At 40.0% G+C, this 13,012-nt stretch overlaps 1 protein-coding gene across 1 annotated transcript in view; it reads left to right on the forward strand.

The window, feature by feature from the left end:
• LOC117502203 (CUB and sushi domain-containing protein 3-like) overlaps nt 1-13,012 on the forward strand; it is a 1,088,443-nt gene that overhangs the window by 847,359 nt on the left and 228,072 nt on the right. The window contains 8 exon segments of the mRNA XM_034161241.1: nt 3,227-3,292; nt 3,295-3,330; nt 3,333-3,410; nt 6,990-7,316; nt 7,872-8,066; nt 8,941-9,079; nt 11,946-12,133; nt 12,333-12,521. Coding sequence (XP_034017132.1) covers nt 3,227-3,292; nt 3,295-3,330; nt 3,333-3,410; nt 6,990-7,316; nt 7,872-8,066; nt 8,941-9,079; nt 11,946-12,133; nt 12,333-12,521 — 1,218 coding nt within the window.

Raw genomic sequence — 13,012 nt, forward strand, 5'->3', positions numbered from 1 at the left:
ATCGTGAGATATTTGTGCATTTTTATGGATAATCAAAGAAGGATGCATTCAACCTTCTGCTCAGTTTGAATGTGGATATACTGCAGCATGTGTGTTGAATACTTTTAAATTCAGGAGAGGGAGGCAAGAAGGAGATACCAACTCGCTTTAGGCTGCAAGAATGAAGACGGGGTATTCAAGAAATCTGCTTGACACAGCAAATCAAGATCCTTAAGCCTGTCAGCATTATATTTCTTTTTAAAATATATCACAGGCTTTTGTCAGAAGATATAGGAAGAAAAGATGACAGTTGAGAGTTTGTGGACCCTTAAAACCACCAAAGGACATCAACGCAATGGTGTCAAAGCTGTAGATTCTTAAGAGCCGTATGATGATCGTCAACATCTAGTCCTTTGTACTATCTAGGGTGGGCATAATGTGAGCATAAAGTTGGGTACTGGGCATAAAGGGTTAGATCTTGTCCTCTTTATTAGTCATAGTCCAGCAGGCAGCTCAGTAGATAAGGAGCTGGGCTACCCAATCTAGGAAGTAAATCCTAGATTTGCGGCCCGGGCTTTGCGGTCGCAGGATGCGGCACTTCTGTGTTCCCAGGGTGAAGAAGAAGTCAGCAGGTCAAAGAGCCTTTTCGTATCGTGCACCCACCCTGTGGAACAGTCTTCCTGCAACCGTGAGGCAGTCTGAGTCTGTGGACATTTTTAAGTCAAGACTCAAAACCTATTTTTATTCTCTTTCTTATGGATAGTTTTATTTTATTTGTTTTATTCTTTTACTTCTGTTTTATTCATGTATTTGAATTTTTATTCATTTTTAATTATTTATTCAATTTTATGATGACTTGTTTATGTAAGGCGCCTTGAGACGGCTTTTGCTGTGATTTGGCGCATTATAAGCTAATTAAATTAATTAATTAAATCCTATATATGCCCTGTAAAAAGCTACTAGCCTTGGCTGGGGGAAATAACCTGTGTCCGATTGGCACCTCATTCAGAGAGTCGTAGACTCTCATGTGAATCTCGCTGCAGAATCCAGAGACAAGCACTGGTGCCAATGGGCCTCAGGGCATATATCATATACAGTGCATCTGAAAAATATTCACAGCGCTTCACTTTTTCCACAGTTGTTGTTACAGCCTTATTACAGAATGTATGAAATTATTATTTTCCTCAAAATTCGACACACAATGCCCCATAATAACAACATGAAAAGGTTTTTTTGAAATTTTTACGCCAAAATACCACATCTGACACTGTGATCAGCAGTACAGGAGCATCCCCGGGGCGCAGTGCTGACCTCTCTTCTCTTCACTCTGTACACCTCTGACTTCGGCTACAACTCTGAGCTGTGTCACATCCAGAAGATCACAGATGACACAGCCATTGTGGGATGCATCAGGGAGAGAGGACGAGCACAGAATCCTAGTGAAGGACTTTGCTGCCTGGTGCCACACAAACCAGCTACAGCTCAACACCTTGAAGACAGAGGAGCTGGTCATTGACTTTGGGAAGTCCAGACTGTCTGTGACCAGTTCTGATCGAGGGAGCTGAGGTGGAGGCTGTTGATTCCTATAAGTACCTCTGGCTGTGGCTGGACAGCAAACTGGACTGGACAACCCACACCAACCACCTGTACAGGAAGGGACACAGCAGGCTACACTTTCTGAGGAGGTTGCAGACATTTAACATCTGCAGGGAACTCCTGTGGATGTTCTACCAGTCCATAGTAGCCAGTGTCCTCGTTTACACTCTGGTATGCTGGGGGGGGGGGGGGGGCGCAGCACATCCAAGAAGGCTGGACAAACTGATCAGAGGGACTGGCTCTGTGGTTGGCATGTAGCTGGACTCTCTGGTGACAGTGGCAGAGAAGAGAACACTGGACAAACTGCTGGACATTATGGATGATGCCAGTCACCCTTTGCACATCGTCATCAGCAACCAGAGGAGCCTCTTCAGCCACAGACTGCTCCTTCCCAAGTGCAGGACCAACAGACTGAAAAACACCTTTGTCCCTCAGGCCATCAGACTGTACAACTCCTCACTCAGGGGGACGAGAAGTAACAGGAAGACAGAGGATGGGAGAGGAACAGTGGTAGCCAGTAAACTAGTATTTATCACTATGCCTGGTATTTATGTTTGTACATTTATATCTATATTTGCAAACTTTTTATTTATTTATTTATTATTTTATTTCAATTTTGATACTTTTGTTGCGGTTCTTACCCTGCGTGCTGCTATACAATGTTGCTGGATCCTCAATTTCCCTGAGGGAGTCTTCCCAAAGGATCAATAAAGTTCTGTCTATTCTAATCTAATCTAAAAACATTTACTTCAACATGAACAACACTGTGTATATTCAAAAGATGTGTGCAGCTGAAAGGTTTTCTGGTTATATGTGAGCATGGATGTGCTTGCATGAAGAATCAGCAGGTAGAAGAGACATAACACGTATAAGGATCATCTGTTTCAGCTAACGTTTGAGAGGGACCTGACAGGCAAAGTCTTGAATGAATTTCATTAGTGATACCATCACCAGTAGTACTTTATAAGATGAGATAAAAACTGTTCAGTCTAACTAACATTTTGATGTCAAAGGCACAGGTTGTTATGAATTTTATTCATCTTAATCTTGCTAATCACTTGTCTCCCTTTTTGATTCAGACAGTGTGTGAGAAGATAGATTTTTTTTTTCTTCTTTTAACGTTTGTTCTTTTGGCTTCTCACTTTTTTCTCTGAGTTACCACAACAGATCCAAATTGGACACACATGTTGATATGGCAAAAGTTTGATGTTGAATGCCCTTCTTGATGCAACTCTTCATAACATGAAGAGTGGGCAAGAGTGGTCTTGAACTGGTAAACCTTTGTTTTGTAAGCAAGTAGTGAATCCATGTTCAAGCTCATGCTTTTCTACTTTTCCTTCTACGTCTACCATTAACGGCTCCCTCCCATAACTTTACAGTGTGACAATAGGTATTTAAACTTTCACACTGACCAATAAAAATCTCTGAATTTACATTTTTATGGCCACAGGCCTCCAAACAAGCTTGCCCTGAGCTGCCATGTTTGCTAAACTTTTAAATACAGTTTGATGTTTTCTTGCTTCCTCAGTTTTTTGCACAGGTAATCCAGTCTTTCAGATGACAGAATTTGCCTACTGTAGTAATGTAATCCAGGTTTTCTTGTAGTTTTAACTGTGCAGTGATTATAGCTCTTTTTAAAACTTTCTTACAGAAATAGACAAAGAGAGCTGTGGTGATCCTGGAACTCCTCTCTATGGTATAAGAGAAGGCGACAGCTTTCAAATGGAGGAATCCTCAGATTTGAGTGCCAGTTTGGCTTGAGCTGATCGGAGAGAAAACAGTCTCTTGTCAAGACAACAATCAGTGGTCGGCAAATATCCCTATATGTTATGTAAGTATCAAGAGGTTTTCTTAAACCTCATCTTACTGTGTTTGGACCCCCAGATATAGTATTTTATGTGCTCCTCAAACATTACGTAGTCATACCAGGTTTATATTTTAGAATTTGTCTGTCTGTCCTGCACATAAAGCACACAATAAGGTGCTCGTAGAAATTGACTGTTTACTTTTATCAAACTATTGATGAAAATTAATAATATGCAGTTCGTGCATTAGCAAAATGTCTTAGTAGGGTGTAATGCTACTGCATGAGTGTTTGATCCCCTAAATGTTGGGAGACATTTAGGGGACATTTAGAAACTGTTTTTCAAGAATAATTGTAAATTTGCATTGTAATATATGCAGTGGAAGCCAATTAATATATTGACAATGTTCTGTTACAAAATATTGTTTTAAAAAACACAATCCCAGGGTAGCTCGGACCTGACGGTAAGATTTCATAAAACAGGATGGCATGACAGTCTGTTTCTGTTCCTATGTTAAAGGGTGCTGGTGAATGGTGATAAATGTAGACAAGACGTTGCATTCTTCTACTTTTGCTAGCAGGGTATACTTTTGTATTATTTAACAAAATTATATTAAGCCAAGAAGCTATCATTTATCCACCAGTGTGGTTCCCTGTGGTCCTTTCATCTTTAGTAACTCCCAACACTGGAGCCTAATATGATCAGTAGGCTCATTTGTCATCTTCATTTTTATTAAATTGCCACTTAATGGCTACCAGGTATCTAAATACTGATGTAATGTCCATGTTATGATTTCTAAGGATTAGTGAAAGCTGAATCTTTCAGTGACGTGCAGTGAGGTTGATGGCTAATGAGGCACTGACTTCATCACAACCAGATTTACAAACATATGAACCCCACAGAGTTGCTTATTCACTGTTTGATTGATAGCAGTTAAGAGGTTATGTGTAAAATCTCATATCACCATTCTTTACACATACAAACTGTAGCACACAAAAAAGCACATCTAATTAAAAAAAAAAAAGTTACTATGGTCTTACTTTGACTTATAAATGAAGTCTACATGGGCTGCTCCTTCTGAACAAAAGCATCAATGACTTGTTTGTAAGTGTACCTTATCTTCCTTCAGTTTTAAAAGTCTCTGTCTCATTGGAGATCACTGCCAGGGAAGAAATTGTCCTTTCTGGCTTTGAATGTGAATGGTCGACTGTGTTGTGTGGGCCGCTGAAGAGGAGGTACTGCTGGCCCACCACCACCAGAGGGCGCCCTGTCTGGAGTGCGGGCTCCAGGCACCAGAGGGCGCTGCCGCCTCACAGGAGCAGCCAGGGTGACAGCTGTCACCCATCACCTGAGACGAGACAGCTGATATCAATCAACAGGGAGGTATATCAGCAGGACGGCATCTCCACCTCATTGCCGAGATATCGCTCTACCAAGGAGGTAACGTATCCAGCCAAACAGATCATCTGTTGACCATTAAATACTTTTTGCCTTTACACAGAAAGAGAAAAGACAGCAGGAGACTGTATTTTGGATAAGTACTCACATTCCTGCACTCACCTGTATTTTTCTGACAAGAGGTGGAGGTGGTGTTTCCACCCTGTGTGTTGCTGGGTGCAGCCGCACCCACACCTGACTGTTTCTGTTCCTTGCCAGCAGTACCGGATCCGACGAGCGGAGGCAGTGGCCACCTGGGGGTTCGGGACTTGGCGGCTCCAGTATCCCCGGGGTTCGGTGGCAGAGGAAATCGGGTGGTTCCGGTTCGACTCGGACAGACATCTCCTATCGTCGAGCCTGCCCACACGACACCTTTGGAATTCGGTTACTGCTGTATTTGTAATCTGTTGTGTTTGTTGTGTGAGTTCACAACAGTAAAACTTTGTGATTTGACTTTCTCCATTGTCCGTTCATTTGCGCCCCCTGTTGTGGGTCCATGTTCCTACACTTTCCCAACAGACTGCTCATGTTTGATGAGAAAATTCTTTAGGTCACAATATCCCATCTGAGTCCAGACAGTCACAAGTTGAAAAAAGAATGCAACAGAAAGGTGTTGTCTTGCTGGACGTCCACACATGCAGCCTTTACCTGTGTCCCATTCCGTTTGAAAAGAGCAGGTCTTCTGTCCCGCAGTTTAGAAAATTGTTTCAGTTTGGATATGTAATCCTCCATTCTGAAAGTAAAATAAATGGACCATGGTTCTTAACTTGCTAACTGTAAATTTTAGCTTGCTGTCACTTATTCTGCAGCTGAGGATTTGCTGCAAGAAGAATCCCTGCGATCATTAGTGGCCCCTACCATGAGGCAGGAGAACTGCGTGCCTCACCTGGTGCCTTTTTGCAGCCGTTTTATGATCGCTCAGCACTCGAAACACATTACACACACATACAGCTAATGACAAAAAGCACTGTACATTATGGAATTTAAGTCCATATAACCAAAGTGTTTGGCCATTTTAATAGCAACATACAGAGAAACAGTGAGACAGAGTCTCAGCATTCCAGCTGTTAGGCCAGTGATTGCGCAATCCATGGTTAGGCACGGCTGGCTGCTGCATCACCTCACATCTCAACTCAATATTTGAATGGCAAATGTGAAAATTCAGTGATTTTGAATAAAAAATAATCTAAAACTGGTGAAGTTAAAAGGAAAATAACTTTATGGTACAAATCACTGGACAAATATAACCATTTAATTTATTTTTTCATTTTACATTTTTTCTTTCCATGATGACAGGTGAGGCACAGCTTTACCAGCCTCACCTGACTACACGTCACTTTTATGATTTTTATTGAGCATCATATCACTATAAACCATTTTACAGTCCTTTAGTCGCATTCTGTGTTGTTTTGGAGCTGCCAGTTTGAGTAATTTATCAGTTTAATTATGAAGAAATTGTGCTTTAACAAAACAAGATCATGTGAGAACTAGAGCAACACTGCAGAATTATTAAAATAGCTGTTGATTCAGTAGATCATTTTAAGTGATTTTTTTTTCTTAAAAACAAGTTCTTCGTAAATGTGAATACTTTCTGATTTATTTGGTTGCTTTCTTTACTCCTGTCTCGTAATAAAATTGAATATATTCTTGGACTGTGGAAAACACTAATTGACATTTTTCATCTTTGTTTGACATTTTATGGACCTACCAACTAATCAATTAATCGGTCACTTATTTCCCAAGTGAATCAGTTGTGAAAATAACCATTAGTTGCAGCCCTCATGGATGCAACATTGCAGATATTTTCCTGATTAGGGCAAAAAAAAAAGTTTTCTAAACTTCTGTGTAATTACTTGTTGAAGTATGTGGAAACATGGAGGGGCAAAATAACACAGTGAACCTGATGCCAGTTCCATAATTTGCTCTGCCTTTGCTAACATTTCTGGATGATTTTTAGGGCTACAGAAAGTAAAATCATGAATAAATTAAAAAAAGATTACATGCCCTCTGTGCTGGCGTTGGTGGTATACAGCCTTACCCGTCACCATGATGCTGCAGACATTATTGTGGCTTGAAGGAGATGGTGATGCTATCGAAATGAATATTTAACAGAAATTTTCTTTTCATATCCCTTCTCTCTCTTTCTTTACTGTTTTTAATCTCAACCCACAGTCCCCTGTATGTCCAACTTCACAGCTCCCTCGGGAACTGTCCTCTCTCCAGATTACCCAGAAGGCTATGGCAACAACATGAATTGCGTGTGGCTCATCCAATCAGATCCAGGCTCCAGAATCCACTTGGCATTTAATGACTTTGACCTAGAGGCACCCTATGATTCCCTAACTGTGAAAGATGGAGAGACAAACGAAGCACTTGTCATTGGAAGGTTCTCTGGAGCAGAGAGTCCTTCCCATCTGACATCCAACACCAACACATTGAGGCTGGAGTTTCAAGCTGATCACTCGATGTCTGGAAGAGGATTCAATATCACTTATAGCAGTATGTCAGTCTCTATGAAAGGAGAAATATTTATGATTGTAGAATGAAATTAGATAAATATTTGGGAGAGCTGGTTATTAGTTTCTCACAACCATTAGATTTCAACTGAACAAGGGGTTGTTTCAGAAATGACAAAATGTATTAATACCAGCTGGTCACATGGTAAAAAAAGGAGTAGTTTGTAGAAAGCTGATGATTTAAGACTTTAAAGGATCTCTTTGCAAAACATGATTGTTTGAATTAAATTCGAACAGCTAATGTCATCTCAGTGCAAAGGCTGATTCATTTAGTTCTCGCAGCATGCAAATTCCAAATATTACCAAATTGCTTTGTATGCATGTTCTACAATATGACATAGTGATTTTCAGAGTGTTAGGGTTAGGGTTGAGGTTAGGATCTCTGGGTTAGGGTTAGGATCTCTGAAAGTCATCAAAATAATAACCACGAGTCCAGCCATGAATGTCAGGGGTGTAAAAGTGTCTCTATTTATCGTTGCTGTGTGTCTGTGAGTTTTAGACCAACACCTTCCTCATCATGTCTTTGAATCCTCCTCAGCATTTGGGCACAACGAGTGTCCAGACCCAGGCATTCCCATCAATGCTCGCCGTTTTGGAGACAGCTTCCAGCTCGGTAGCTCCATTTCTGTGGTGTGTGAGGACGGCTTTATTAAAACTCAAGGAACTGAGACCATCTCCTGTCAGGTGGAAAGAGGAAAGGTCATGTGGAGTGGGCCCATCCCTAAATGTGAAGGTAAATATGAAGGAGAAATTATTAACTTGGAACATATAAGCTTCCAAGCTATCACCATTAACACAGCATAAAACCCCAGATGATGGATGTGATCTCCTGTCATTATTCTCATGAATGAAATTCATTGCCAGTTAGTCTGCATGGAACAGAATGAAATTTGACTTCAATAATAATAATAATAATAATTTATTATTATTATTATTATTATTATTATTATTATAAAAGGGTCCACAGTAGATCAGTGAGTTGATGTTTTTATTGATGGTAAAGGAGCTGATGACATATTTTCGTCATTAGAATCCCAACACAAAGGCAAAATAAATAAGTAAAGCCAGTAAATCAGCACTGAGAGTATTAAGTGCTTCCCTGGTTTAAGGTGTTGAGGATTATGCAGGGAACCGGTTGCACCCTATTAAATCTGTTGCTGATGTGTTAAACCGGAAACCCCTCAAGCAGAACAGTGGGCTCCCCAGTCACACCACGACCAGGCACTCAAACCTAGAGCACTGCCGTCAGTGGCACTAAAATTGTTTTTTCTTAGGTTTGATCACATGATGCTAAAAATGCCAACAGGACAACAAATGTTGTCCAGATCATAATTTGACAACTAGGAAAGGATTTGTCCTCAGAACTGCAAGGGTTCATAGTATAGGTTATGGCCTAGGTGTCCCACACAGTATTAACAAACAGAATACTTAAAGAAATTACTTCAGTTTTTAACACCGAAATAAATTAAGTTCATGCAAAATAAATGAACAAATCTGCTTAAATATTTCATGATAGGTTAATTTGTCCAACATAATTCATTTGGGGAATACTAATTAATGCACATTTTTAGGTTAGGTTTCAGTCTCTCTTTTCTTTTCTGTTCCAGCCCCATGCGGAGGGCATTACTCAGCTCCTAATGGGGTGATTTTGTCTCCGGGTTGGCCTGGTTACTACAAAGACTCCCTCAGCTGTGAGTGGGTGATTGAATCAGAACCTGGAAGATCAATCAAAATCACATTTGACAGGTGGGTGGCATAATTCTGTGACTGCATATTATCAGAACTGTCAGTGCTCTGAATGGGCAGAATTCTGAGAGTCTCACTACCGACACCATCAATTTACTGGAAAAACTAAGATTTACGAGAGTAGAGAAGCTTGAATCTTTGACTGGACTGGGTTGCTTGACGCGAGGACGTTTCGCTTCAAATCGCAGAGGCTTCCTCAGCTAAAATTCTTGCTCTGGTAGTCTGACTTCTGTCTTGACTCTTGGAGAGAAGAACAAACAGAAGCCACAAAAGCCGGAGTTTTGAACCTAACCAGACCCCTCCTACCGAGAGGCAGACTGCTATTGGCTAGTGACTAAACAATTGCTTTAATTAGCACCTATTGTGCTCTATTTAGCACCCTCCTAATGACAAGGTAGCTGTCCCTCCTAACAATGGGATTGACGCCTCTCCTGACGGCTCTCCTGATGACGTGAATGACTCATTACCATGACCAAAAGACTGAAACTGCTTTGACCTGAGTACCCCATTGTAAACAGGGGACAAAGTGTGTCTCAGACCCCCTCCCCTGTTAAGGCTGGGTTTCAGCTGTTTCACATATAATGCCTCCTTCACCCCTCTCTCAAACCATTTCTTCTCTCTGGCTAAGATTTTAACTTCCTTGTCCTCAAACGTGTGGTTAGTGTCTTTAAGGTGGAGATGAACTGCAGACTGAGGTCCACTGGTGCCCTCTCTGCGGTGCTGGTATAGCAGAGAGGGCACATGGTATGTATGTATGTATGTATGTACAGTGAGGAAAATAAGTATTTGAACATCCTGCGATTTTGCAAGTTCTCCCACTTAGAAATCATGGAGGGGTCTGAAATTTTCATCTTAGGTACATGTCCACTGTGAGAGACATAATCTAAAAAAAAAAAAAAAAAATCCGGAAATCACAATGTATGATTTTTTTAATCATTTATTTGTATGTTACTGCTGCAAATAAGTATTTGAACACCTACCAACCAGCAAGAATTCTGGCTGTCACAGACCTGTTAATTTTTCTTTAAGAAGCCCCCTTATTCTGCACTCTTTACCTGTATTAACTGCACCTGTTTGAACTTGTTACCTGTATAAAAGACACCTGTTCACACACTCAATCAGTCACACTCCGTGTCCACCATAACCAAGACCAAAGAGGTGTCTAAGGACACCAGGGACAAAACTGTAGACCTGCACAAGGCTGGGATGGACTACAGGACAACAGGCAAGCAGCTTAGTAGAAGACAACAACTGTTAAGATTATTTATTAGAAAGTGGAAGAAACACAAGATGACTGTCAATCTCCCTCGGTCTGGGATTCCATGCAAGATCTCACTTTGTGGGGTAATGATGATTCTGAGAAAGCTCAGAACTACACAGGAGGACCTGGTCAATGACCTGAAGAGAGCTGGGACCACAGTCACAAAGATTACATTAGTAACACATGATGCTGTCATGGTTTAAAATCCCGCAGAAATCCCTGCTGCAGTGTGTGAAAACCTGGTGAAAAACTACAAGAAACGTTTGACCTCTGTAATTGCAAACAAAGGCTACTGTACCAAATATTAACATTGATTTTCGCAGGTGTTCAAATACTTATTTGCAGCAGTAACATACAAATAAATTATTAAAAATCATACATTGTGATTTCCAGATTTTTTTTTTTTTTTTTAGATTATGCCTCTCACAGTGGACATGCACCTAAGATGAAAATTTCAGACCCCTCCATGATTTCTAAGTGGGAGAACTTGCAAAATCGCAGGGTGTTCAAATACTTATTTTCCTCACTGTATGTATACTGTATATAGTTGTTTTAAATTAAGTAGCAAGACCTACTTACCTTTCAGGTCATTGTTTTCTTAAAATAATATTTTTCTTTATTTTAAATCAGTGGGTCAATAGGAAATCAAATTTGAACTTGCTAAACATTTACTGCATTTTATTAAATCTACAGTCTGCAGGATGGGTGAGTTTTCATTATCAGAAATGGAAATTTCATTCATTCATTTCATTAGTGACAATGGCACAATGCAATAATGAGCCATTCATGTCTACATGTGAATTATGCCCCTCATGGACACCTCCATGTTGCACCGTCATGTTGATACAGTAGCCCAAAAGGGACATGCTTATGTGATCTTTCTTTTTGCAGCACAGTTAGAAGACTGAAGGAAAAAGTACAGGCTAATATGTTTGAAAACCCTAATTTTTGTGAAATGGAATAGCATACATATTGCTTATCACAAGAAAAGGCAAAGGGAGCATGAATCCCCTCATCAAACAAGAGAAACATGGAAGGAAACACTCATGATCGCCAACGGTATAATGCAGTCTGCAGCCTCACCACTACATGACACTCAATCCTACACACTGTAGCTTTGACGAAACAATGACCTGAAAGCTAATTACTTCACAATAAAGTGAGAGGACAAACCTAATTAAATTCAACCTATCTTTCTTAAGATTAGCATTTTCACCTCAAAGAAATTATATTGACTTTCAAAAAAAATGTTCAAGCATTTTTGCTTATTTGCAAATATTTGACACTTTCATTTTCATTATTTGTTGAATTTTAGGCATATTAAGCATGCCTAAGAGTTTTTCTCAGGGCTGTACGTTGCGCAATAGGTTTTTCACTCTTTCTTAAAATCACTAAACTGACTGTTGTGAGATGATTAATATTGTTTTTGTTGCAGTCTGTGCTTAAAGATTTGTCATTTTCAGGCTCTGACTTGAAAAATACAGTATGTACTTGAAAAAGAATTCATGTAATTTGGATTTCAGCAATTTTTCAAGATTGCTGAGTGACATTTGACACGAAATAATTATTGCTGGACAATAAAGAGAATGTGAATTTGTCTTACAGGTTTCAGACAGAGTTGGGTTATGACTTCCTGGAGATCCATGATGGGCCAAACCTTCTATCCCCACTGATTGGTTCTTTTAATGGAACACAGGTGCCCCAGTTCCTATTCAGCAGCAGCAACTTTCTTTACCTGCTGTTTACTACTGATAACAGCCGATCAAACGCCGGATTTAAAATATTATATGAAAGTAAGTTTTAAACAGGGATTTGATTAACTTACCCTTCCAAACAGATTAACCTATGCTGCAAAGTATAAACTGAATGATTACTACTTCAAAGTACAAAGTCAATGATTACTACTTCAAAACACCTGCAAGTTCAGGTGTTTCTCAGAGTGAAAGCATTTAAAATGATGCAGTCATTTCTCCACATTTTGTTTCTTTTCAGGCGTTACGGTGGACAGCTACTCCTGTCTGGATCCTGGAATCCCAGTTAACGGTATTCGTTATGGGCAGGATTTCTCCATTGGCTCAACAGTGTCCTTTGGCTGTGATTCTGGCTACAGGCTTAGTCATGAAGAGCCACTAGTGTGCGAAAAGAACCACTGGTGGAGCCACCCTCTACCAACATGTGATGGTAAATACTGCATTCAGTGTCATATATACTTGTTTGGCTTCACCTTTATGTGATTTTTGAGAATTAACTAGGTAATTGATTTGGCAATATGGTGACACAGTGGTTAGCACTCTTGCCTCACAGCAAGAATATCCTGAGTTCAGTCCCACCCATGCCCAATTCTTGTTGTAGATCTGGAGTTGTGTCAGGAAGGGCATCTGGTGTAAAACTTGTGCCAAATGAAGATGAGGGTCTGTCATGGATCCGCCATGGTGACCCTGTGCAAACAGCAACAGCCCAAAGACAAATACAAACTCAGCTATTATTTTCTACAATGCAATGAAAATAATTCTCACATTTGATTTTTATTGAAATAGGAATGTTTGGACATTTCAAATTATATCTTCACATAGTCAAAAACATACATTTTTATTGTAGTGTTTCAAACACCATGGGTCAGCAATCCATGTTTATCTGCATCAAATAACATCCAGTATTAGTGATCGATCTCT

Source organism: Thalassophryne amazonica, chromosome 20, assembly GCF_902500255.1.
Source record: "Thalassophryne amazonica chromosome 20, fThaAma1.1, whole genome shotgun sequence".
Classification (NCBI taxonomy): Eukaryota; Metazoa; Chordata; class Actinopteri; order Batrachoidiformes; family Batrachoididae; genus Thalassophryne; species Thalassophryne amazonica.